The following is an 18,964-nucleotide window of genomic DNA, read 5'->3' as shown; positions in this document are numbered from 1 at the left end:
CCCGCCCCAGCTCACCGAGTCCTCTTCGCCGGGGCCCTGCATTTTAGAGGATCGTGGGCTCCCCGCCACCTTTCCCTTGGCTTGATTTTTCTCGAAAACCTCGTGCAGCCACGGCCGGTTCCGCCTCGCGGGCTGAAGGGGCGCGGCGCACCCAGCCCGCGAGCTGCGGCGGCGGCAGGCGGGGACCCGCGGGTCTGGGCGGGCCCCGAGGGGGCGGGGCAGGACGGCGCGCGGGGCGGGTCCTGGCCGGGCGGGGCGGGGCGGGGCGGGGCGGGGCGGCAGGAGGGGCGGGCCCGGGAGGCGGCGAGGCCCAGCACAGCCGCAGGCCCGCCGCAGGCCCAGCGCGCCACCATGGTGCGACAGCGCCCGCGGCCGCAGGGACCGCTGCAGCAGCAGAGGCTGGCCAGGCGGAACGCGGGCTGAGGCCGGGGCCTCCGGGTGGTGGGGCCTCCGGGTGGTGGGCCCGCGAACCCCCGCGTCCCCGAGCCCCGACTCCCCCTCCTTGCCGGACCATGCGCGCCCCCAGCCGCCCCGGAGGCTGAGCCCGTCTGCCCGCGCCGCCGTCGCCCTCCCGGCTGCCCAGCCATGGCCTTGCCGGGCGCCGAGGGCGCGGCTGACAGGCCGGTGTCCCCGGCCCGGGGCGCCCCCGCCGGCTCCGCGTCGTCGTCGTCCGCCTCCTCCGGCGGCTCGGCCTCCGCCTCGGCCTCGGCGGGCGCGGGGCTGTGGGCCGCGCTGTACGACTACGAGGCGCGCGGCGAGGACGAGCTGAGCCTGCGGCGCGGGCAGCTGGTGGAGGTGCTGTCGCAGGACGCCGCCGTGTCGGGCGACGAGGGCTGGTGGGCCGGCCAGGTGCAGCGGCGCCTCGGCATCTTCCCCGCCAACTACGTGGCGCCGTGCCGCCCGGCCGCCCTCCCCGCGCCCCCGCCGCCGCCGCCGCGGCCCGGCTCGCCCGCGCACGTCGACTTCGAGCGGCTGGAGCTCCGGGAGCTCATCGGCGCCGGCGGCTTCGGGCAGGTGTACCGCGCCACCTGGCAGGGCCGGGAGGTGGCGGTGAAGGCGGCGCGCCGCGACCCGGAGCAGGACGCGGCGACAGCGGCCGAGAGCGTGCGGCGGGAGGCGCGGCTTTTCGCCATGCTGCGGCACCCCAACATCATCGAGCTGCGCGGCGTGTGCCTGCAGCAGCCGCACCTCTGCCTGGTGCTCGAGTTCGCCCGCGGCGGAGCGCTCAACCGCGCTCTGGCCGCCGCCAATGCCGCCCCGGACCCCAGCGTGCCAGGCCCGCGCCGCGCGCGCCGCATCCCCCCACACGTGCTGGTCAACTGGGCCGTGCAGATCGCCCGCGGCATGCTCTACCTGCACGAGGAGGCCGTTGTGTCCATCCTGCACCGGGACCTCAAGTCCAGCAACAGTAAGTGGGCCGGGGGTGGGGGTACGGGGTGGAGGTGGGGGGACGCAGCCTCGCCCAGCGAAGCCCTCCTCGGTGCCAGTGCTGGGCCGGCCCCTCCCGGCCTTGAGCCAGGTGGAAGGAGGCCTCCCGACGTCAGCCTCCCGACGCCTGCAGCACCCTCTGTGCCCGCTTTCCAGGGCCCTGAGGTCCAGCTGGACCTTGGTTACTTGCCTTGGGGCAGGTGACGCTTACCTTGACTTTGCTTTGTTGCTTTTTGGGCGCCTTTAAAAAAAAAATGCAGATCAGACTTGCTTGCTGACTACACAGTTGTAAAGTAGCTGGATCTTCTAAACCTCAGGGTGCTCTTTGGCCTTTAGGTACAATAAGTGGGTCGTTTTGTGCAACTGCAAACCGAAGCCTTCCTGAGATTGTGAGGAACCCATGACCCTCCTTTTCTGCTTCTTCAGACTCCTCCTTTCCTTCAGCTTTACAGGTGCTGAATTGAGGTTGCTCTTTACCACTTTAAATATGGCTTTATGTCCCCTGACATTTCCAAAGACTTTTCACTCAGACATCTCTGCCCACGAAGTGTGCTTTTATCCTTCGTTTGGTGGCTTGAGTGTTGGTGGATCGTCTCCAGGCAGGAAGCAGCCGATTGGGCCAGCATGCACATGTAGGCTTAGACACGCGTGGGGTCTTTGCACAAGTACTTGAATTCTTGAAGACCTGGTCTGTATCGTTTACTTTGTTTGTAAGCCAGGGTGGATTTTCTAGCTGTCAATAGAGAACTGACAAATGAGCTAAACCCAAATCCTATTAAATTTCACCACTTTATAAAAGACCTAATGGGATCCTCGTTTAAAGTTGGTTCTTGAACATTGAAGATCACCTCGTACGTAGTCGTAGGATGGGATGAAATCGCATGAAAGACTAAAAATGCAGCCAGAACTGGCATTGGCCTACCACAGCCTCATGTCTTTCAACCTGGTAAAACCTGCTAGGACAGGTGCTAACCCAAAGGGAAACACTGTCCTTCCCCAAGTCTGCAGGAAGAAGAGTGACAAGAAGAAATGATGTATTTGTTTCATGTTTGTGTACATTCTTTTTCCTATTTGAAATTCTTCCGCTCGGAAAGTTAACTTGAAAATGATGGAGGTGGCACTTTCGTTATGGGAATCAGATTACTTAAGTGTTGGTAACTACATGTAAGCGTTGGATACTTGCTGTGGATTTTATTTTATGCCTCCTGCTAACCCCCAGCATAAATGATAACCTTATAATTTAGATGACAACTGGTCAAGTGTCAGAAGCAGATTCAAACAAGATACGGCAGTGAGAGGTGGCAGGAGTTAGAGAGCGGCAGTAATAGCGTGTGTTCTTAGAGCTCGAACAGAGGACACATAAAGGACTCCAAAATTGTTTACTTTTGGACCGTGGGCTGATAAAGACATAGCGCAGTTTTCAATATACTTATTTTTGTCAATGCTTCAGACCCTACAGCTGGTGCTTATTTCCTAAAATGTGCTTTCAGTGAACAATGTGTTTAACTTGCTACCAAAAGGCCTGTGTGCCCTATCTGTGGGTCCTGTAAGCTCTCTCGCCAGTGATGTCCTGCAAGCCCTTCTCTGCTGGTTATATTCTGCAAAACGAGGTTATTTTAAGGACAGCAAAAAAGAGCATGATTGCTTGGGCAGTCTTGGCATTTGTGGCCGTTCTGCAGACTGATTCTGTTACAGGACATCACATTACCAACACAGGCAAACGGTTAGGGTTAGACTGATCCTTAGGCCAAAAGAGCAAAAGGGCCTGTAACGATTATTTTTTTCATTACTTTTACTTGGTTTTGTTGCGTTTTGATAATGCGTGAGGTCCCTATAATCTGTCCCATTGGCATGTTTGCTAATGTTCCTAAACACATAGAAGGGTAGATTAATCCATGTTCCAATCATAACCTTTTTATGTGAATTAAGAACTTTCAAAGTATTAATACTATTAAATGGGAAAAAAGAAATATCATGACCCTGGAATAAGAACATGGTTAAATGGTTTTTATTGATAGCAGGAGACTTGAACAGCAGAACAGAGATGGTAGTATGTCATTTGGAGGTGGTTATTTGCCGCAACTTAGTTTTTTGGAAAACCTTCCACGCTCAGAAGAAATTGCCGAACTTCCTGGAGCATTTTAATTTCTATAATTGTCAGGCAAGGTTGCCTTTGCTTTAAATTTGTGCACTTTGAAAAAGACATAATGGGCTTGGTCACTAGCCTAGCCAAATATTTGTTAAAATATGACCATTACTATAGTTTTTAATGACTATAACAGGCACATTTTGCAGAGGGCCTAAAATGTGCACATCACAGTGCCCAGCACAGTGCCTTATCCTCTCTCTCTGGTGTTAATTCAGTGAATAAATGTGGACACTTTGGGACTTCTCTTGTGGTACATGAAACCATGACTTCTTGTTCAGACTTTTGAGGACAGCAGAAACCTTATTACAGTGTGTTTTGTTTTAATTTATTGGTTATTTGCTAATGGTGGTAGTGAGTTAATGATAATGTAAACAAGGTTTTAAAAATCAATATTGAATTTTATCTTCATTCTGGAGTCCACAAAGAGCCAGTGTAAAACGACCTGGAGCCACGTTAGTTGAAATTACTGTTTAAAACAAATGTTTAAGTTTGTCCTAGGAAGATATGGTTCTTGACACGTTTTCTTTCCTCTTTTCTCTTTGGTCTTCTTTTAAGTTTTATCGTATATGGGAGACAGTGTTTATGTTGAAGTAAGAGCTGTGTTTTGATGGTACAAACAACTTTGTTCCTTTTCTAACAGTAAGAGATTGAAAGTTGAACCAAATGACCAAGATTTAAGCATCATTTTGCTTAAATGCTAGGCCCTGGCACTCCCTGGATGTGAATTGTATAGAAAATACTGTGCTAAGTCTGTCTATGTGCAACAGCGAGGGAGGAGTATGAAACAACGCTGGGTTCCTGTGAACATGGCCAGTTCTCTGTGCATGCAGGGAAGAGAGAAAAATCACTGTGCATTTGTCCAATATATCTTGAGCCTCCCCTCACCCCCCAGCCACTTCTGGACCCTGGGGACACGGGAGCGAACCAGATGACCGCATCCCCGTTGGCATCGGGCATAGTCTCATGGGAAAGCTAGACGGTAGCCATGCAGTGTCAGATACTAGTAAGCATCATGGGGGTAGATGGTGGTGAGGCCAAGGATGAGGACGCCGGTGAGACTGGGTGGCGGACAGAAGACACTCTGAAGAGTGACACAGAGGTGTGGGTGAGGAGGAAGAAGTCAAGCGAAGATCCAGGCAAAGGGAGGGTGGAGGGTAAGGACCCTCACTTCCTGGGGAGTGGAGGGGAAGCTGGGAGGCTGAAGCAGAGGGAGGAGTAGAGGTCGTCACTGTGGGGCTTCTGGCCGTGACCTACGGGTGTCCCACTCCCGGTGCCATCTGTCCAGAGCCTGGGAGAGTTCTGTACAGAGGACAGGTGGGATCTGATGCTGTGTTTACAAGATTCCTCTGGCTGCTCTGAAGGATGGACTTGAAATTGGCCCACGTGAAGGCTGTCGAGGTGGCACCCTTCAAAGAATGTGGTGGTTTCACCCAGGGTGCTAGGAACGGGGAGTGGTTTTCAGGGAAGTTACCAAGGAGGAGTGAAGATAAACTAGTATGATATGTGACTTACTGAGGCTGGTTTGAATTATTAGAATTTAGTCTGTATTTTTCTGGCATAATTCAGTATTGAAAGAAGATTGTGTGGCATAATGTGTTTTTTCTGTTGTTTCATTTTATTTTAATATTGCTTACTGTGTTGTACTGGTGGTGGTGGCTTTAGCAAAAATAAACATTCCAGGAGAAACTGAACCACAATTTTTTTTTAAGATTTTATTTATTTATGTGACAGACAGAGGTCACAGGTAGGCAGAGAGGCAGGCAGAGAGAGAGGAGGAAGCAGGCTCCCCGCTGAGCAGAGAGCCTGACTCGGGGCTTGATCCCAGAACCCTGGGATCATGACCTGAGCTGAAGTCAAAGGTTTTAACCCACTGAGCCACCCAGGCGCCCCTGAACGACATATTTTGATCCCTTCTTACTTTTATATTTTTTATTTCAATGAATAAGCACCTTTTTAGCTTGCTTTTTTTTTTTAAGCCTTCTGGGGGAATAATTCTTATATGTATTATTATCTACAATGGCATTTACAGTAGATAAATAGACATAGTTACATATAGGAGCAAATAAAGTTTAGAGCTCTTACTAAAACTACAAAAGGGATGTAATTTTTTGAAAAAATTTTCTCATTAATACAGTGTAAATAAAGGAACTATTTGAGAAAATTATAGGAAATGTACTCTCCAAATAAGGTGCTTAAATAGCTCAGTGAGGTGATTTGGAGGAACTATTAATTACACTTTTATCAGTTAAAAGACGCACGTCTTCTTTCCCCTCTCGTCTGTTCTTTTATTGCAGATGTGTAGCTTCACGCCACGGCCTCTTCCCACTCCAGGGGGCACCGGGAGGTCAGCACAGATACCCCAATGATGGCAAAAGCTAACCTGCTTCTTATAAACAGAAGAGCTAAAGGATATATTTTTAGAAGAATAGCTATTGACAAACGGTCCCCACGTCATCCCCTACCATTTTCATACTTACATAATAAAAAAAAACTAGGCCACCACTTATTTTTTCCTAGTTATAAGGGCAGGGGGTCCCTTATTTGGTTCAGGATTATGCAAACTCAGTCATCCCTGTACACGCCTAATCACGTCTGCAGTCATCGTCAAGTGTATCAAAGCACGTGAAGGAACGAGGAGGGGGAAGACCCCTCCGTCCACTTCAGAAGGTGTCTGCGAGCCCTGCTTTCTCCTCTCGCACCAGCACGCAGGTCGCAGGTGTTGAACTTCTCCCGAACAGTGTGCAGTCACCGGTAGGAATGTCGCCTTGGAAGTCCTTGAGACCTGGGTTCAATGACTGGTGTCGTCATGTACTCGACGTGTGACCTTGGACAAGTTGTGTAATGTCATTGAGCCCGAATTTCTTGACTTCTGAAGCTGTCTGCTGAATTCCTCTCTGGGGTATGGACAGAGTCCCGGAAGGGAACATCTGTTTGATGCTGCCTCAACCCATCAAAAGCATTTGTGGGAAAACAGGCATGAAAACATAGGACTTTTTTTAGGGAACCAAGAGTAGTTGGGTGCAGCTAGAAGGAAAGAGAGACAAGGGGTTTTCTGGGAAGGAAACAGGCGTGGAAGCCAGCAGGGAGTGGGTAGGCGACTGGAACGCCATCCTAACACGGAGAACCCACAAGCACCAACCACGGGAGGTTTTGGGGAGGAAAGTGGTCTTCTCTGCTAGGAGATTAACACCTCTACAGAAAAGAAAAATATAAGCTTGGGATAATTTGTTTTATGACTGTACTATCACAGGTTATCAGTAGGGCAGTAAACATTAAAATTCTTAGACATTGGTTTGACGTAAATTGTTTATCATTTACGACTGGAACCTAGATTTTTATAATCAATATTTATCTGGTGAGTAGGTTTAGAGCAGTTTCTCCCTCTGGTTCACGAGGATTAGAAAACAGTGACGAGATTTACCAGGCCAGGCTGATGATTTTCAGTCCAAACCCTCCCCAGCCCTCAGGCCCTCCCACAAGGTGAAACACCCCCATGAAGGAGTGTTGGGGGGCAGGGGAAGGGTTCCCAGCCAGACGGCAGAGCTGTGCTGGTTTCGTTGTGACGCTTGAAACACATTTGTATGGGGGGCTTCCAATCAGTGCAAATTTCGTCATTTTTAAGAATTCATCTTTTCCAAATACTGCTTCACCTCAGCTGCCTTACTGTAGGGATGGTCTCAGGCACAGGCTCGCGAGTATCTCGAGCTTACCAGGCACTGGGTGCTGCCCAGCCTCGATCCGCACTTACTCTTCACAGCAACTTTCGAGGTTGGTATTTTATTCCCATTTTACAGGCGGAGAGAATGAAGCCAGGGTTTGATTGCCTCTGTGAAGCTCCCTCGTCAGAGAGCTGAATCCAGAACCTCTAATCCTGGAGCCGCACCATTTATCTTCTCCATCTGTCGCCCAGATGAGCAGTTCTCCAGTGTTTGTTATCAGGCCCGCAAGGAAATCTTGTTTACGTGGGTGATAGCTGCTGGTGTTTACCGAGTTAGAAACTTAACATGATACATTTAAAAATGCTTAATAATATAAAAATAACAGACCCATGACATGTTAGCATAGCATTTTTAATGGAAGAAAAGTCTTATTTTCCCAAAGAAATTTAGAAAGGAGAGTGGCACTGCTTTACACTTTGGTAGCTCACTTTGATGCCAGACTTAATAGAAGACCAATGGATGTTCATATCTGCTTCTATATTTAATCTGTTGCTACCTTAGGGTTGCCCAAGGGTCCCTACTTTGAGACCCTCCCCCCCAATGTGAGGTGATCAGTTCTGTTGGGAAAGAATGGGACTCTGGAGGAGTTGTTCTTACACTAGCATCAGAAGCTCCTCGTGAGCTTTTAAAAAATAAAACTCTCTGTCTCACTTTTGGATGTTCTGATTTAGTTGACCTTGGTTGGGAACAAACAATGAATTCCCCCCCCCCCGATATTTTATTTATAAAATATTGAAATGTGAAATTGAAGGAGCTTGAAGTGAGCACTTACATCCTTACCACCCAGATTCTACCATTTGTGTTTTATCGACTTGCTTTAACACAGATCTAACCCTATCCCTCCATTAATCCATCTGAGCTTTTGATGAAGAAATATATATATATATATATATATATATATATATATATAAAGATTTTTATTTATTTATTTGGCAGAGAGAGACCCAATGAGAGAGGGAACGCAAGCAGGGAGAGTGGGAGAGGGAGATGCAGGCTTCCCGCAAGCAGGGAGCCGGATGCAGGGCTTGATCCCAGGACCGTAGGAATGTGACCTGAGCTGAAAGCGGATACTTACAGAGCCACTCAGATGCCCCAACAACATTTATATATTTAGAAATCTTCTGGATGCCTTAAAAGCAGAGCCCAGTTTGGAAACTGCTATTCAAAGGACCAGATTTTGGGTTCCTTCTGAGGGTTCTCTGGGTTGACCTATATAAATCCTTCCATGAACCCAGACTACATCTCAGATCTGGTTAAGGGTCTGATGAAATTGCACAGTTGGTCATAGAAGGCACCAGGTGAGACTATGGGTAGCTTTTTCTGGGCTTGTGTCTCTGGGGAAGGGAATCTCTTTAAGCATTTGTTCCTTTAACATTGGGTGACGAATAGTGACATTGTGGTGTCTGAGGTTTGCCCTCTGACCCCACAACTTAAGCAGCTGTGGGTTCACAGCCCTGACTTCCTCAATAAGGTGATGTGAGGATAAAGTGAGACAGGGTACTGCCAGGGTTGGCACACTTTCCCTATGAAGATCCAGATAATAAATATTTTTGACTCTGTGGACCATAAGGTCTCTCTTGCAACTGGTCAAGTCTGCTGTTGTAGCCCAAAGCATCGACAGACAGTATATGAAAATGAATGTGACCGTGTTCCAATAAAACTTTATTTACAAAAATAGGCATAGGATTTGGCCCATGGGATATAGCTTGCCAACACCTGGCCTATGTTAAAGTATTTAGAAAACTGTAAGACACAATCTCAGTGGAAGTTGGTGACTATGCTCAATTTTATATATTGTTTAGGAACACTTTGAGCGCTTTAACTAACTCACTTGTGTGTGTGTGAACTCATCAATACTTAACAGTTTTCTACAACTCTCTATCATCTTAAGAACATTATTTTTAGTCATTCAGCAATATATAGTGCCGGGTAATCACATATTTGTTCATCTTGCACGGGGGTGAGGGTCTTTTTGATGTGGCTAATTTGCTTGACTGGGGCCAGCCAGCAGTATGAGGAAACAGTCTGCAGCTTTGTTCTCTGTAGGAGTGCTGCCATCTGTGCGCTTTGGCAGGTCCGCTGGTAACTTGGGTTGATAAGTTGAGGGTCAAGGAGGAGGCATGAAGTACTATGTTGCTATTGTAACTGTTTCACTACCGGGTTTCATTACCAGTTGCTTTTCCAAGCTATTGGAAAAAGACCAAATCACATGCCATGTGGGGAAGTATCTTGATTGCATACAGGAATGTTTGAGTCATTACTGGCTCAAGGCGATATGAAGGAGTTTATTTAGTTTCAGGTTTTCTGCAAATGTTGAATCACATAATATCAGGTATATGACTTTCTGTTCACCAATATACTAGCATAGGATACTGTCGAAGACTTCCTCCCTCAGTTTGCTTTGCACCTAGTTGGTGAAAATACTGAGGGGACCCAAATATTGAACTTGATTTGCACACACAATGAAATGTAAAAAGGTTTCTTGTTAAAACTGAGTGTGGTATATGTCCATAAAAAGGTTTGTATGGTGGCTTTTCTTTCTGGCACGAGAGCAAGGTGAAGCTCTATATTAGGCAATCACATCTCTATTTTCTTCAGAGAAGTCTGTCTTCTTGTATTCAGGAAGCCAACTCATTCATTCACGCAGCAGCTGTTTTTGGACGTGTACAACGGACCAGGAACCCTCCGGGGCTCCTGATGTTCGGTCCTGAGCAAAGCAGAAATGCTTTCCTCCGCTCCCAGAAGTTACGTTCCAGTAAGCAGCACAGATGTTCCTACCGAGAAGTAGTAAGAGATGTAGCATGTTGGAGAGTGGGGAAGTGCTTTAGTAGGAAAACTGAAAGAGTAGGATCGAAGAGGTGAGTCTGTTGAGGTGAGTGGTTGAGGTTTTAAGTGAGATGGGTAGGGGTGGCCTTCCAGAAATGGTGGCTGACCAGGAAAACCTGAAGACGTGAGGGCACGTGTCATCATCAGCCGCAAAATCTCCAAAGCAGGAGGCCAGTGTGGCAGGAGAGGACTGAAGGAGAACAGTAGGACAGGAGCAGGTGGGGGCGTCAGGTTGGGCAGGTCTTGCAAGACCTTTGACTTTACCGTGACCATGGAGAGCTTCGGACTGAGGACTGGGATCTGCCTTGCTCTCTAGCAGAATGTGCTGGCTGTGGCGTGGACGAGAGATGAAAGGGAGACCAGGGCGGAGTTGAATCTGGGAGTCATCTGTGTCCGGATGGTATTTAAAGCCCTGAGGTGGGCTGAGATTAGCTGGGGAGTGGGTAGATAGAGCAGAGATCCACAGCCCTAGTCCTGGCGGTCTGCAGTAATTAGAGATCAGGGAGATAGGAGGAATCAGAAAAAGGAGTGGTTAGAAGAGAAAGGGAGCCCCAGGGAGCCATGGATGCTCTGGAGGTCAGGGAAGAACGTGTTTTGGGGAAGAATGATCCACGAGGTCGAATGCCGCAGACGGACGGGAATTCAAAACAACTATTCTGTTGTAATTCTCCTTAAACCGGTCTGTGTTTCCTAATACTGTTTCGGGAGTGCAGAGGCGAGTTGGTTTTCTGTCGTAGCAGCTGACTTCATGTGAGAAAACTGGTAACTCATCTTCTTCATACTCCGTTTTCCCCCATATACTATCTATGTACCCATTCACTTAACAGCTATGAACGGCTTGTGTGTAGCATCAGTAAATCAATACATAACATTCATTGGGTGCGGATTCTATCCTCCAGTTGCTTATAATTTAGTCAGATGAGAGGAACAGGTAGGGTGAGACATGATGATAGAACTTCAGGGCATTAAAAATGGGAACTTCTAGCTGTGGTCATGCGGGAAGGTACCAAAGGGGAGAAGGTATTTATTGACTCCTGGAATACTGGAGCAGGAGGAGAGTGAGGAAGTTGCCCTTTTTTTTTTTTTTTTTTTTTTTTTTAAGAGAAGGGAAATTGGAGATTCCACAGGCTAAGGGACTTGAAGTGGTCTCGTGGTTAGCATGGCAGTGGGAAGGCGGTGCCAGTGCCCTGACGCGTGCAGGTAGTGGGGTGCTTCCCCCATGTGGTTTTCGTGGAAGGTGGGAGGGGAGAGGGTTCTACGCAGCGAAGGCCGGGATACAATGTTGTGTTTTCTAGAGGTGGCCAGCAATACACAGAATTGTCAAGATGCAGGCTTCATCGTAGAGGACGCAGCATCTGGACAGGTCATTTCCAATGAGGTCCAGAAGGGGCTTGAAGGCCAGGGAGAAAGCTTGCGTTTGCCTCCACAGACTGGAGAGCGCGAGTAGAGTGCAGGCTGGGGGAGACAAGGTGGTGCCAGTGAAGGACAGATGGGAAGTAATGATGCCAGATGTGGTGGTGCGGACCTTGTGCTTATCCTCCGCAGGTGTTCGTTTTCAGACTTGAAATTCTCAGAGCAACCTTCCTTTGGCTGAGAAAATTATCTTCATTAATACTATATTCTTCCACATTTTGCTTTTCTTCACACCCGTTTGCTTCCTTACTCCTTTTTTTTTTTTAAAATATAATATACTCTTAGTTAAAGATTAATTGAAACTAACCCATTTGCCTCACATGGAATTTGGACACAGCAATCCCATAAATGTTGAGAAAATAGAACGGATACAGTGTAATTGCTTTTAAAAATATATATACATTATACGCTATAATTCTGAAAATAGCAGTGTGGAACTTCAAAGGAGCCGGAGAAACCACGTGCCTCATGGTTGAATAAGTAGAGTAAGTACAAGGTTGTAAAGGCTGATTGTTCGAGAACAGGGCTAACAAGGGTCAAAAATCTTCACTGAAGTCTCACAAAAGGGGGCTCCAACACCCGTCGCTAGGTTACCCACAAGAATTTTACCATTTCTGTGGCCAAAAAAGTTTATGTGCCTGGTCTGTACATTATACCTTCTCGTGGCGGGCCGGTGTGCTGGGGCCCTTCCTGGGGCACGGCAGGAAGCGGAAGTTGGCTGCCAACCCGGAGTCCCCAGGCTGAAACCTGGCCAGGTGCCTGAAGCTACCTGTCGGGACACTGGCTATTTTTGGTTTCGGTCACTTTGCCCAAAAGATAAGGAATTTCAGGAATTCTGCCGAACACCTCTGAAATAGAATCTGAAACAATGGGCCTTTCATGGAACTCTAAACGCTTGGCAATCACAGTGTTATTTTAACTTGTTTTCCGTGCAAAGTGTGGAGGCACTTAGCTCCCGTGGAAATCTGGACTGGGGTGGGCGTGGGGGAGGGACGCTCAGAAACCACAGATACAAAGGCTGTTCATAGCACGTTGTGCCCTGACATTTATTTAGAAAGTGATCAGTTTTAAATGTTTTGTTGTTAGTTCTCACTTTTATTTCTGTTTTCACTTATCTGGAGGCATTCTTGGGCTTTGCTTCTCAAGGGCTGCCAGGCCTTCCTGGGGCCTGGGGAGGGACAGTTAGATTTTCATGCCTGTTTTAATCAGTGCTTCCTCAAGCCTCCTGAGGTGGATGTTTGTAAGAGTGAAGGACACACGTGAAAATGTCTTGGAAAACAAAGGTTGATAGAACTACAGGCCATTTGGATCATTGATTTGGGGTTCTTTTTGGTGCTAGAAATAACTGTTGTTTAAAAGTGAAATTAGCAGTGTTATAAGTGGGAAGATGTCACACCGATGAAGTAGCTTATTTGATTTTTTTGTTTGTTTCTGTGGCTTAAGTACTTAGGGTTTTCAGGGACTAGATATTTTGCTTTTCTTGATATAAGAGTAAGGACTGAGAAAGAAATATGCCCTAAGCTGATGTGGAAGGAAGGGAAGTTCAAAATTAATCTTTTAAGCAATCTGCAAAATGAAATCCCGGGTCCTTTTGCTCCCTTCCTACAACGGGCAGCGTTATCAGTTTTGCGGAAGGCTGGGGAAGCCGTCTGCCGACGGGTCTGGAATCTGGCTCTGAGTGGTAGCCGCGTGCTTTGGATCACGTATCCAGACTGTAAGCTGGAGATGACGATTCCCACCTCATAGAACTGTGCGAGGGTGAAATGCGATGTCCAGTGTGTGAAACGACTACCGTAGAAGAGGACCGGTGAGTGGGAGGCAGTGTTCTCCGTGTGAGCACTAGTGATAGTTATCACTATTGTCCACGCTTCCGTGGAGCAGTCGGTGTAGAGGGACGCAGGGGAAATTTGTAAAATGCAGTTCCTAGGATTCGGTAGTTTCATACATGATTTAGGGCAATAAGTCTTATACAAAAAGATAACGGACAAAACAACATAATACGTGGGTGATGGCTGACTGGGAAGATGAAATAGTCACTATTTTGTAGGCTGCCCCACAAGGTTTTCCCAAGGCAGCTGGGCCTTGAGACTAGGTACAGTATAGATGCACAGAAAGCGTAAGAGGCTGTTCCAAACAGAAGTGAGTCTCCCCACCAGCCCCTCCATCCTTCTATTTATAGTATAGTGTTGAGATTACAAGCAGGAAAAACAGTAGAATTTTGGCCTTGCTGCTTCCCAACTGTGTAACCATGGACAGGCACATAAACCATCTTAAAGCTGAACTGTCATCTACGTAACGGACGTAAAAGTAGAGCGGGGGGGCCTTGCTCTCTAAATCCCACAGTTAGAAGGTCAGTTGGGGAAAGAAATGTTACAGCACAGCAGGAATCATTCAGTGTTGGCACCCTGAGCCAGTCCCCACTCCAACACCTCCTCCTGTTGAAATCTAGTGTTGGCTCTCTCCAGTTGCATTAACTCTTCGACTTTTATGACCATTTAATAGTATAAATATTTGACGATATGAGCAAACACAATACGAATCCACTGCAGGGTGAAATTTCAGGTCTTGGGAAAGATAAGAAGATTCCCTGAGGTCCATGAAAGTGATTTGGAAAGACGTATTACTAAAAACACTTCCAAACGTATAAAGGAGATGATAAAGGAGATGTGTGCGTGTGTGTGTGTGCGCGTGCGTGTGTGCTCGGCACAAAACCCTCTTTCAAACACTGTTACATATTCATCTCTTGCTCCCTATAACCTTGCTATCAAGATTCCCGCGACAGGCAAAGAAACAAGCGGGGAATCTGAACCCAGCAGCGTGGCCAAGCAGTGCACGTCCTTCCTCACCACCCCGCAGTCCCTCCACGGGGATCAGGTGGTGATCTTGCAATGACAGGAAATCAGAGAAGAACAGAACAGGCACCTGAATGGAGAGAGATTTCCAACGGATACAGAAAGCTCTCCTGAGCACCTGATAAAAGCCACCCTCCGAGCAATGCCGCCGTGGTTAGGAGTGTGTGTCTCTGGAGTCAGACTGCTTCGAGAGCGTCGCTACTCCTCAGCCGGGACCTTGGACGCTTACGCAACACCTGTGTCTCGGCTCCCTTATCTGTGAAGCACAGAATAGTAAATAGTAAATACCTATTGTACTGCGGTGTGGATTTCATGGTTGAAGTAGCTATAAGTGCATTTGGACACACAGAATGAATGTACTTGGAAAATGCTTGTTACTCTTATAACTGACATCTGGGAAAATGGTCCTCTTTAGGATCATGTTCCAAAAATCAAAAAAGGAGAATGTCTTATGCCTTGCTTCAGTTTTGTTTGGATAATTTATTCTACAGGACACCCCCTGTGTGTTTTGTTTTTATCCTTCCAAGAGTTAGCACATGGTTACAACAATGACGTAAATATCCTTTCTTTAAAAAACCAAACGATGAAAAAGACTTATTTTCATTTTATTTTTCAAGGTAAAACCTGAATAACAATACCCCGTTTTCCTTGTTTACAATGAAATTTGGATTACTGTTTCAGTAGATTCATTCTGTGGCTTTATTTTTTTGGTACTGATTGTCTTCAGATAATGAAGGCCCATCCCGTGGGATTTTTATGACGATTGAATGAAATCATGGATGTGTGCAAGGCATACAGGAAAACTCTGCACTTGTTAGCAACTCTCTTATTATATTTGTTGTCATTTGTATTAGGTGGGGCTAGCATGAGCACAGGGCAAGTATAAGAATGTGCACATTGGGCGCCTGGGTGGCTCAGTGGGTTAAAGCCTCTGCTTTCCACTCAGGTTGTGATTCCAGGGTCCTGGGATCGAGCCCCACATCGGGCTCTCTGCTTGCCAGGAGACTGCTTCCCCCTCTTTCTCTGCCTGTCTCTCTGCTTACTTGTGATCTCTGTCTGTCAAATAAATAAATAAAATCTTAAAAAAAAAAAAAAAAGAATGTGCATGTTGTGTTCGTTTGAGAGCATTCAGCTCCTGCTCTCAATAAGATGAGACACAGAGTGGCCAGGTGACGACGAATGAGAATTGAACATGTCTGTCCCCATCGCCCTCCCATCCATACCGGCTTCCTCTCTCTCTTTCTCTCTGTCTCTCTCTCATACACTCACTCTCTCAGAGCTAACAGGCTGGTGGAGAAGTCAGAGGTGACGTTGGCGGGGACTGTAGTTGGAGTTGTGCTACCAGAAGTGGCTCTCGAGGGGTCTGTATTTTGTCAGGAGGCTGGGGTTGGGGGCGAGGAAAACTAGTGTCTGGATGACATTTCTCTGAAGTTTCTACTTCCTGCTATATTTTGAGCTTTAGTAAAGCAATCCTAGCTCATAAAATATTTCATGAGTTAAAAATCTCTAAGCATTTTGCAAGTTTACTCTAAGATCCTATTTAATAATAATTTATGGTGACGAGTCATCTGCCTATGATACTCTTGAATACCTTTGGTAGAAAAGGCTCTGCAGGGCGCCTGGGTGGCTTAGTGGCTCAGGTCATGATCCCAGGGTCCTGGGATCGAGCCCCGCATCCGGATCTCTGCTCGGCAGGGAGCCTGCTTCCCCCCCCCCCCGCTCTCTCTCTGCCTGCTTCTCTGCCTACTTGTGATCTCTCTCTCTCTGTCAAATAAATGAATAAAATTAAAAAAAAAATAAAAGGCTCTGCACTGGGTGTCACATACAGCTAACAAGAACTGATGAGGTACTATATGCCAACTAACTGAACGTAATAAAAAAAAGAAAATGAAAGGGCCCTGCCTTTAAATCAGGACCTAACTTCTAGGAAGAAAACAATGTATTCTTACCAGGGAAACTCTCACAGACTTCTGACCCTATCCGTGATGCCTCAGTAATGTTCCTTGCCCCTAGAAATCATTTACTTTCTCATCAAGAGAAGCATTCATACAGTGCTGAGCCATGTTGATTTTTTTTTTTTTTTGACTTGTAGCCGCAGGCACCAGTGACCCAGTAAAGGTTACGGCACAGATAATGTAAGCCAAGATGGCAGAGCACAAGCCCGTTCTCATTTACGCTGCTGACTGAGCTGAAGGTTGTGCCTTCGATACCAAGGAAACAGTGTGACCAGAAAATTCTAACAATATGAAAATAGCCCACCTTTGATTTTTTTTATTTTTAATTTTTTTTTAGTTTTGCTGCTTGAGAAGATAGAACACGATGACTTCCGCAATAAAACGTTGAAGATTACAGATTTTGGGCTGGCGAGAGAATGGCACAGGACGACCAAGATGAGTGCCGCGGGCACCTATGCCTGGATGGCGCCGGAAGTCATCAAGTCTTCCCTGTTTTCTAAAGGGAGTGACATCTGGAGGTGAGCACCCCACTTTCCGCTCTTGGAGACGGCTGAAGAAACGGGTTGCCGCGCTCCCTGGAGAGGAGTCCCAGAGTTTTCAGGAATCGAGTGGGACAGAGAATACGGGCCTTTTCTTCTGTACACTCATCGGAGAGATCTTATCTCAAAATCTGTTTCTTTCTTCTTCTTTTTTTTTTTAATGGCGATTGCATATCAATAAATATTTTTTTATTATTTATTCATTTATTTTGACAGGAGTAGAATTGAGGGGTTCATCACTTACCCGTAACCCCCAGTGCTCATCACAAGTGCCCTCCTTAATGCCCATCACCCACTGAGCCCCTCCCCCACCCACCTCCCTCTGTCAACCCCCAGTCCGTCCTCTATCCTCAACAGTCTTTTACGGTGCCTGGGTGGGCCAGTCGTTAAGGGTCTGCACTTGCCTCTGGTCATGATCCCAGGGTCCTGGGATGGAGCCCCATATCGGGCTCCCGGCTTAACGGGAAACCTGCTTATCCCTTTCTCTCTGCCTCTCCACCGGCTTGTAGTCACTCACTCACTCTCTCTCTCTCTCTGTGTCAAATAAATAAATAAAACCTTTTTTTTTTTTTAAAGGGATCTCTTATGGTTTGCTTCCCCCCTCTCTCATTTTTTTCTTTTTCCCATATATTCCTCTGTTCTGTTTCCTAAATTCTACATATGACTGAAATCATATGGCATTTTTCTTTCTCTGACTTATTTCGCTTAGCATAATACACTCTAGCTTCATCCACCTCATTGCAAAGGGCAAGATTTCATTTTTTGATGGCTGAGTAATATTGCATTATATACATACGCCTATGCATCTTTATCCATTCATCAGTTTATGGGCACTTGGGCTCTTTCCACAGTTTGGCTTTGTTGATATGTGGCTGTAAACATTGGGGTACATGTACCCCTTTGAATCTGTAATTTTGTATCCTTTGTGGAAATAGCCAGTAGTACAATTGCTGGATCATAGGATAGTTATATTTTTAACTTTTTGAGGAACCTCCATACTGTTTTCCAGAGTGGCTGTACCAGTTTGCATTCCCACCAGCAGTGTAAGTTTCCCCTCTTTCCACAACCTCACCAATACCTGTTGTTTCCTATGTTAGTAATTTTCTCCCTTCTGACAGCTGTGAGGTGTTTTTGATTTGCATTTGCCTGATGATGAATGATGTTGGCCATCTTTTCATGTGTCTGTTGGCCCTCTGGATGTCTTCTTTGGAAAAATGACTATTCATCTCTTCTGCCCATTTCATTTCTTAATTGGATTTTTTTGGGGGGGGAGGATGTTGAGTTTTATAAGTTCTTTATAGTCTTGGACATTAACCCTTTATCAGATGTGTCATTTGCAAGTATCTCCTCCCATTCCGTAGGCTGCCTTTTAGTTTCATTGATTATTTCCAATTCTGTTTATTTCTGTTTTACAAGTTCAATTGTCCGATTTTCAGTAAAAGCAGCTAATTAGAAGAGGGGAGAGGGTTGCGAAGTTGGTAAAAGTTGGCAGCTGAAAACAAAATAGGTGTTAGGAAGAAAAAAAAGCATGAAATGCCGTGAAAAGGAGTAGAAACTGCTGACGTCTAGAGCCGCCTGGTTGTGGAGCCAAGCATCCCCACCCACCTGGAGAATGCATTAATCCAGTGAAGCACATTGGAGCCCTGGGGTGTCAGGATGCAAAGGGTGGGAAGTCCCTTCCCTCCCCCACTTCTGAACTGCACACTTCTTTGCTTTAGAATCTCCTGTTCTAGCATTCACAGAAAAACGATTTCATTCAAGAGAGGTTACGGTTCTCTGCGCAGCGGACTTGTGGACTAGCATACGGACTAGGACGTTAACTGGCGTGTTCACTGATTGTCTCTCATCCTTCTTCCTCCTCTGTGGTTGCTACAGCACAAAGTAACTTAGAGCCGTCACTGAATTTTCACAGTCTCTCCTGAGATGACCGCACTTTTGCAGAGCTGGTAACCAAGGCACAGGGACATTAGGACCTTTCCTCAGGGTTCTAAAGCTAGTAAGTAGCTATACTCAGCTTCCCAGGCGTGGGAGCCAGGTTCCTGCAAGCACAGCCCTTCTGTATTCGCAGGCCGTCTGAGTTCTT

General features: G+C 47.0%; 1 protein-coding gene across 2 annotated transcripts in view; it reads left to right on the top strand.

Moving 5' to 3' along the window:
- The first annotated feature begins 384 nt into the window (after positions 1-384).
- The window catches only part of MAP3K21 (mitogen-activated protein kinase kinase kinase 21), a 55,945-nt gene continuing 37,365 nt past the window's right edge, over positions 385-18,964 (top strand). For both annotated transcript variants that reach the window (XM_044239351.1, XM_044239349.1), the window contains exons 1-2: positions 385-1,408; positions 16,680-16,860. In XM_044239351.1, the coding sequence (XP_044095286.1) occupies positions 586-1,408; positions 16,680-16,860 (1,004 nt within the window). In that variant the 5' untranslated portion in view covers positions 385-585. The remainder of the gene's footprint in view (positions 1,409-16,679; positions 16,861-18,964) is intronic.

This window comes from Neovison vison, chromosome 2 (genome assembly GCF_020171115.1).
Source record: "Neovison vison isolate M4711 chromosome 2, ASM_NN_V1, whole genome shotgun sequence".
In the NCBI taxonomy this organism is placed as follows: domain Eukaryota; kingdom Metazoa; phylum Chordata; class Mammalia; order Carnivora; family Mustelidae; genus Neogale; species Neogale vison.
Note: the sequence above shows the minus strand (reverse complement) of the source record. Positions and strands in the feature narration are given on the sequence as shown.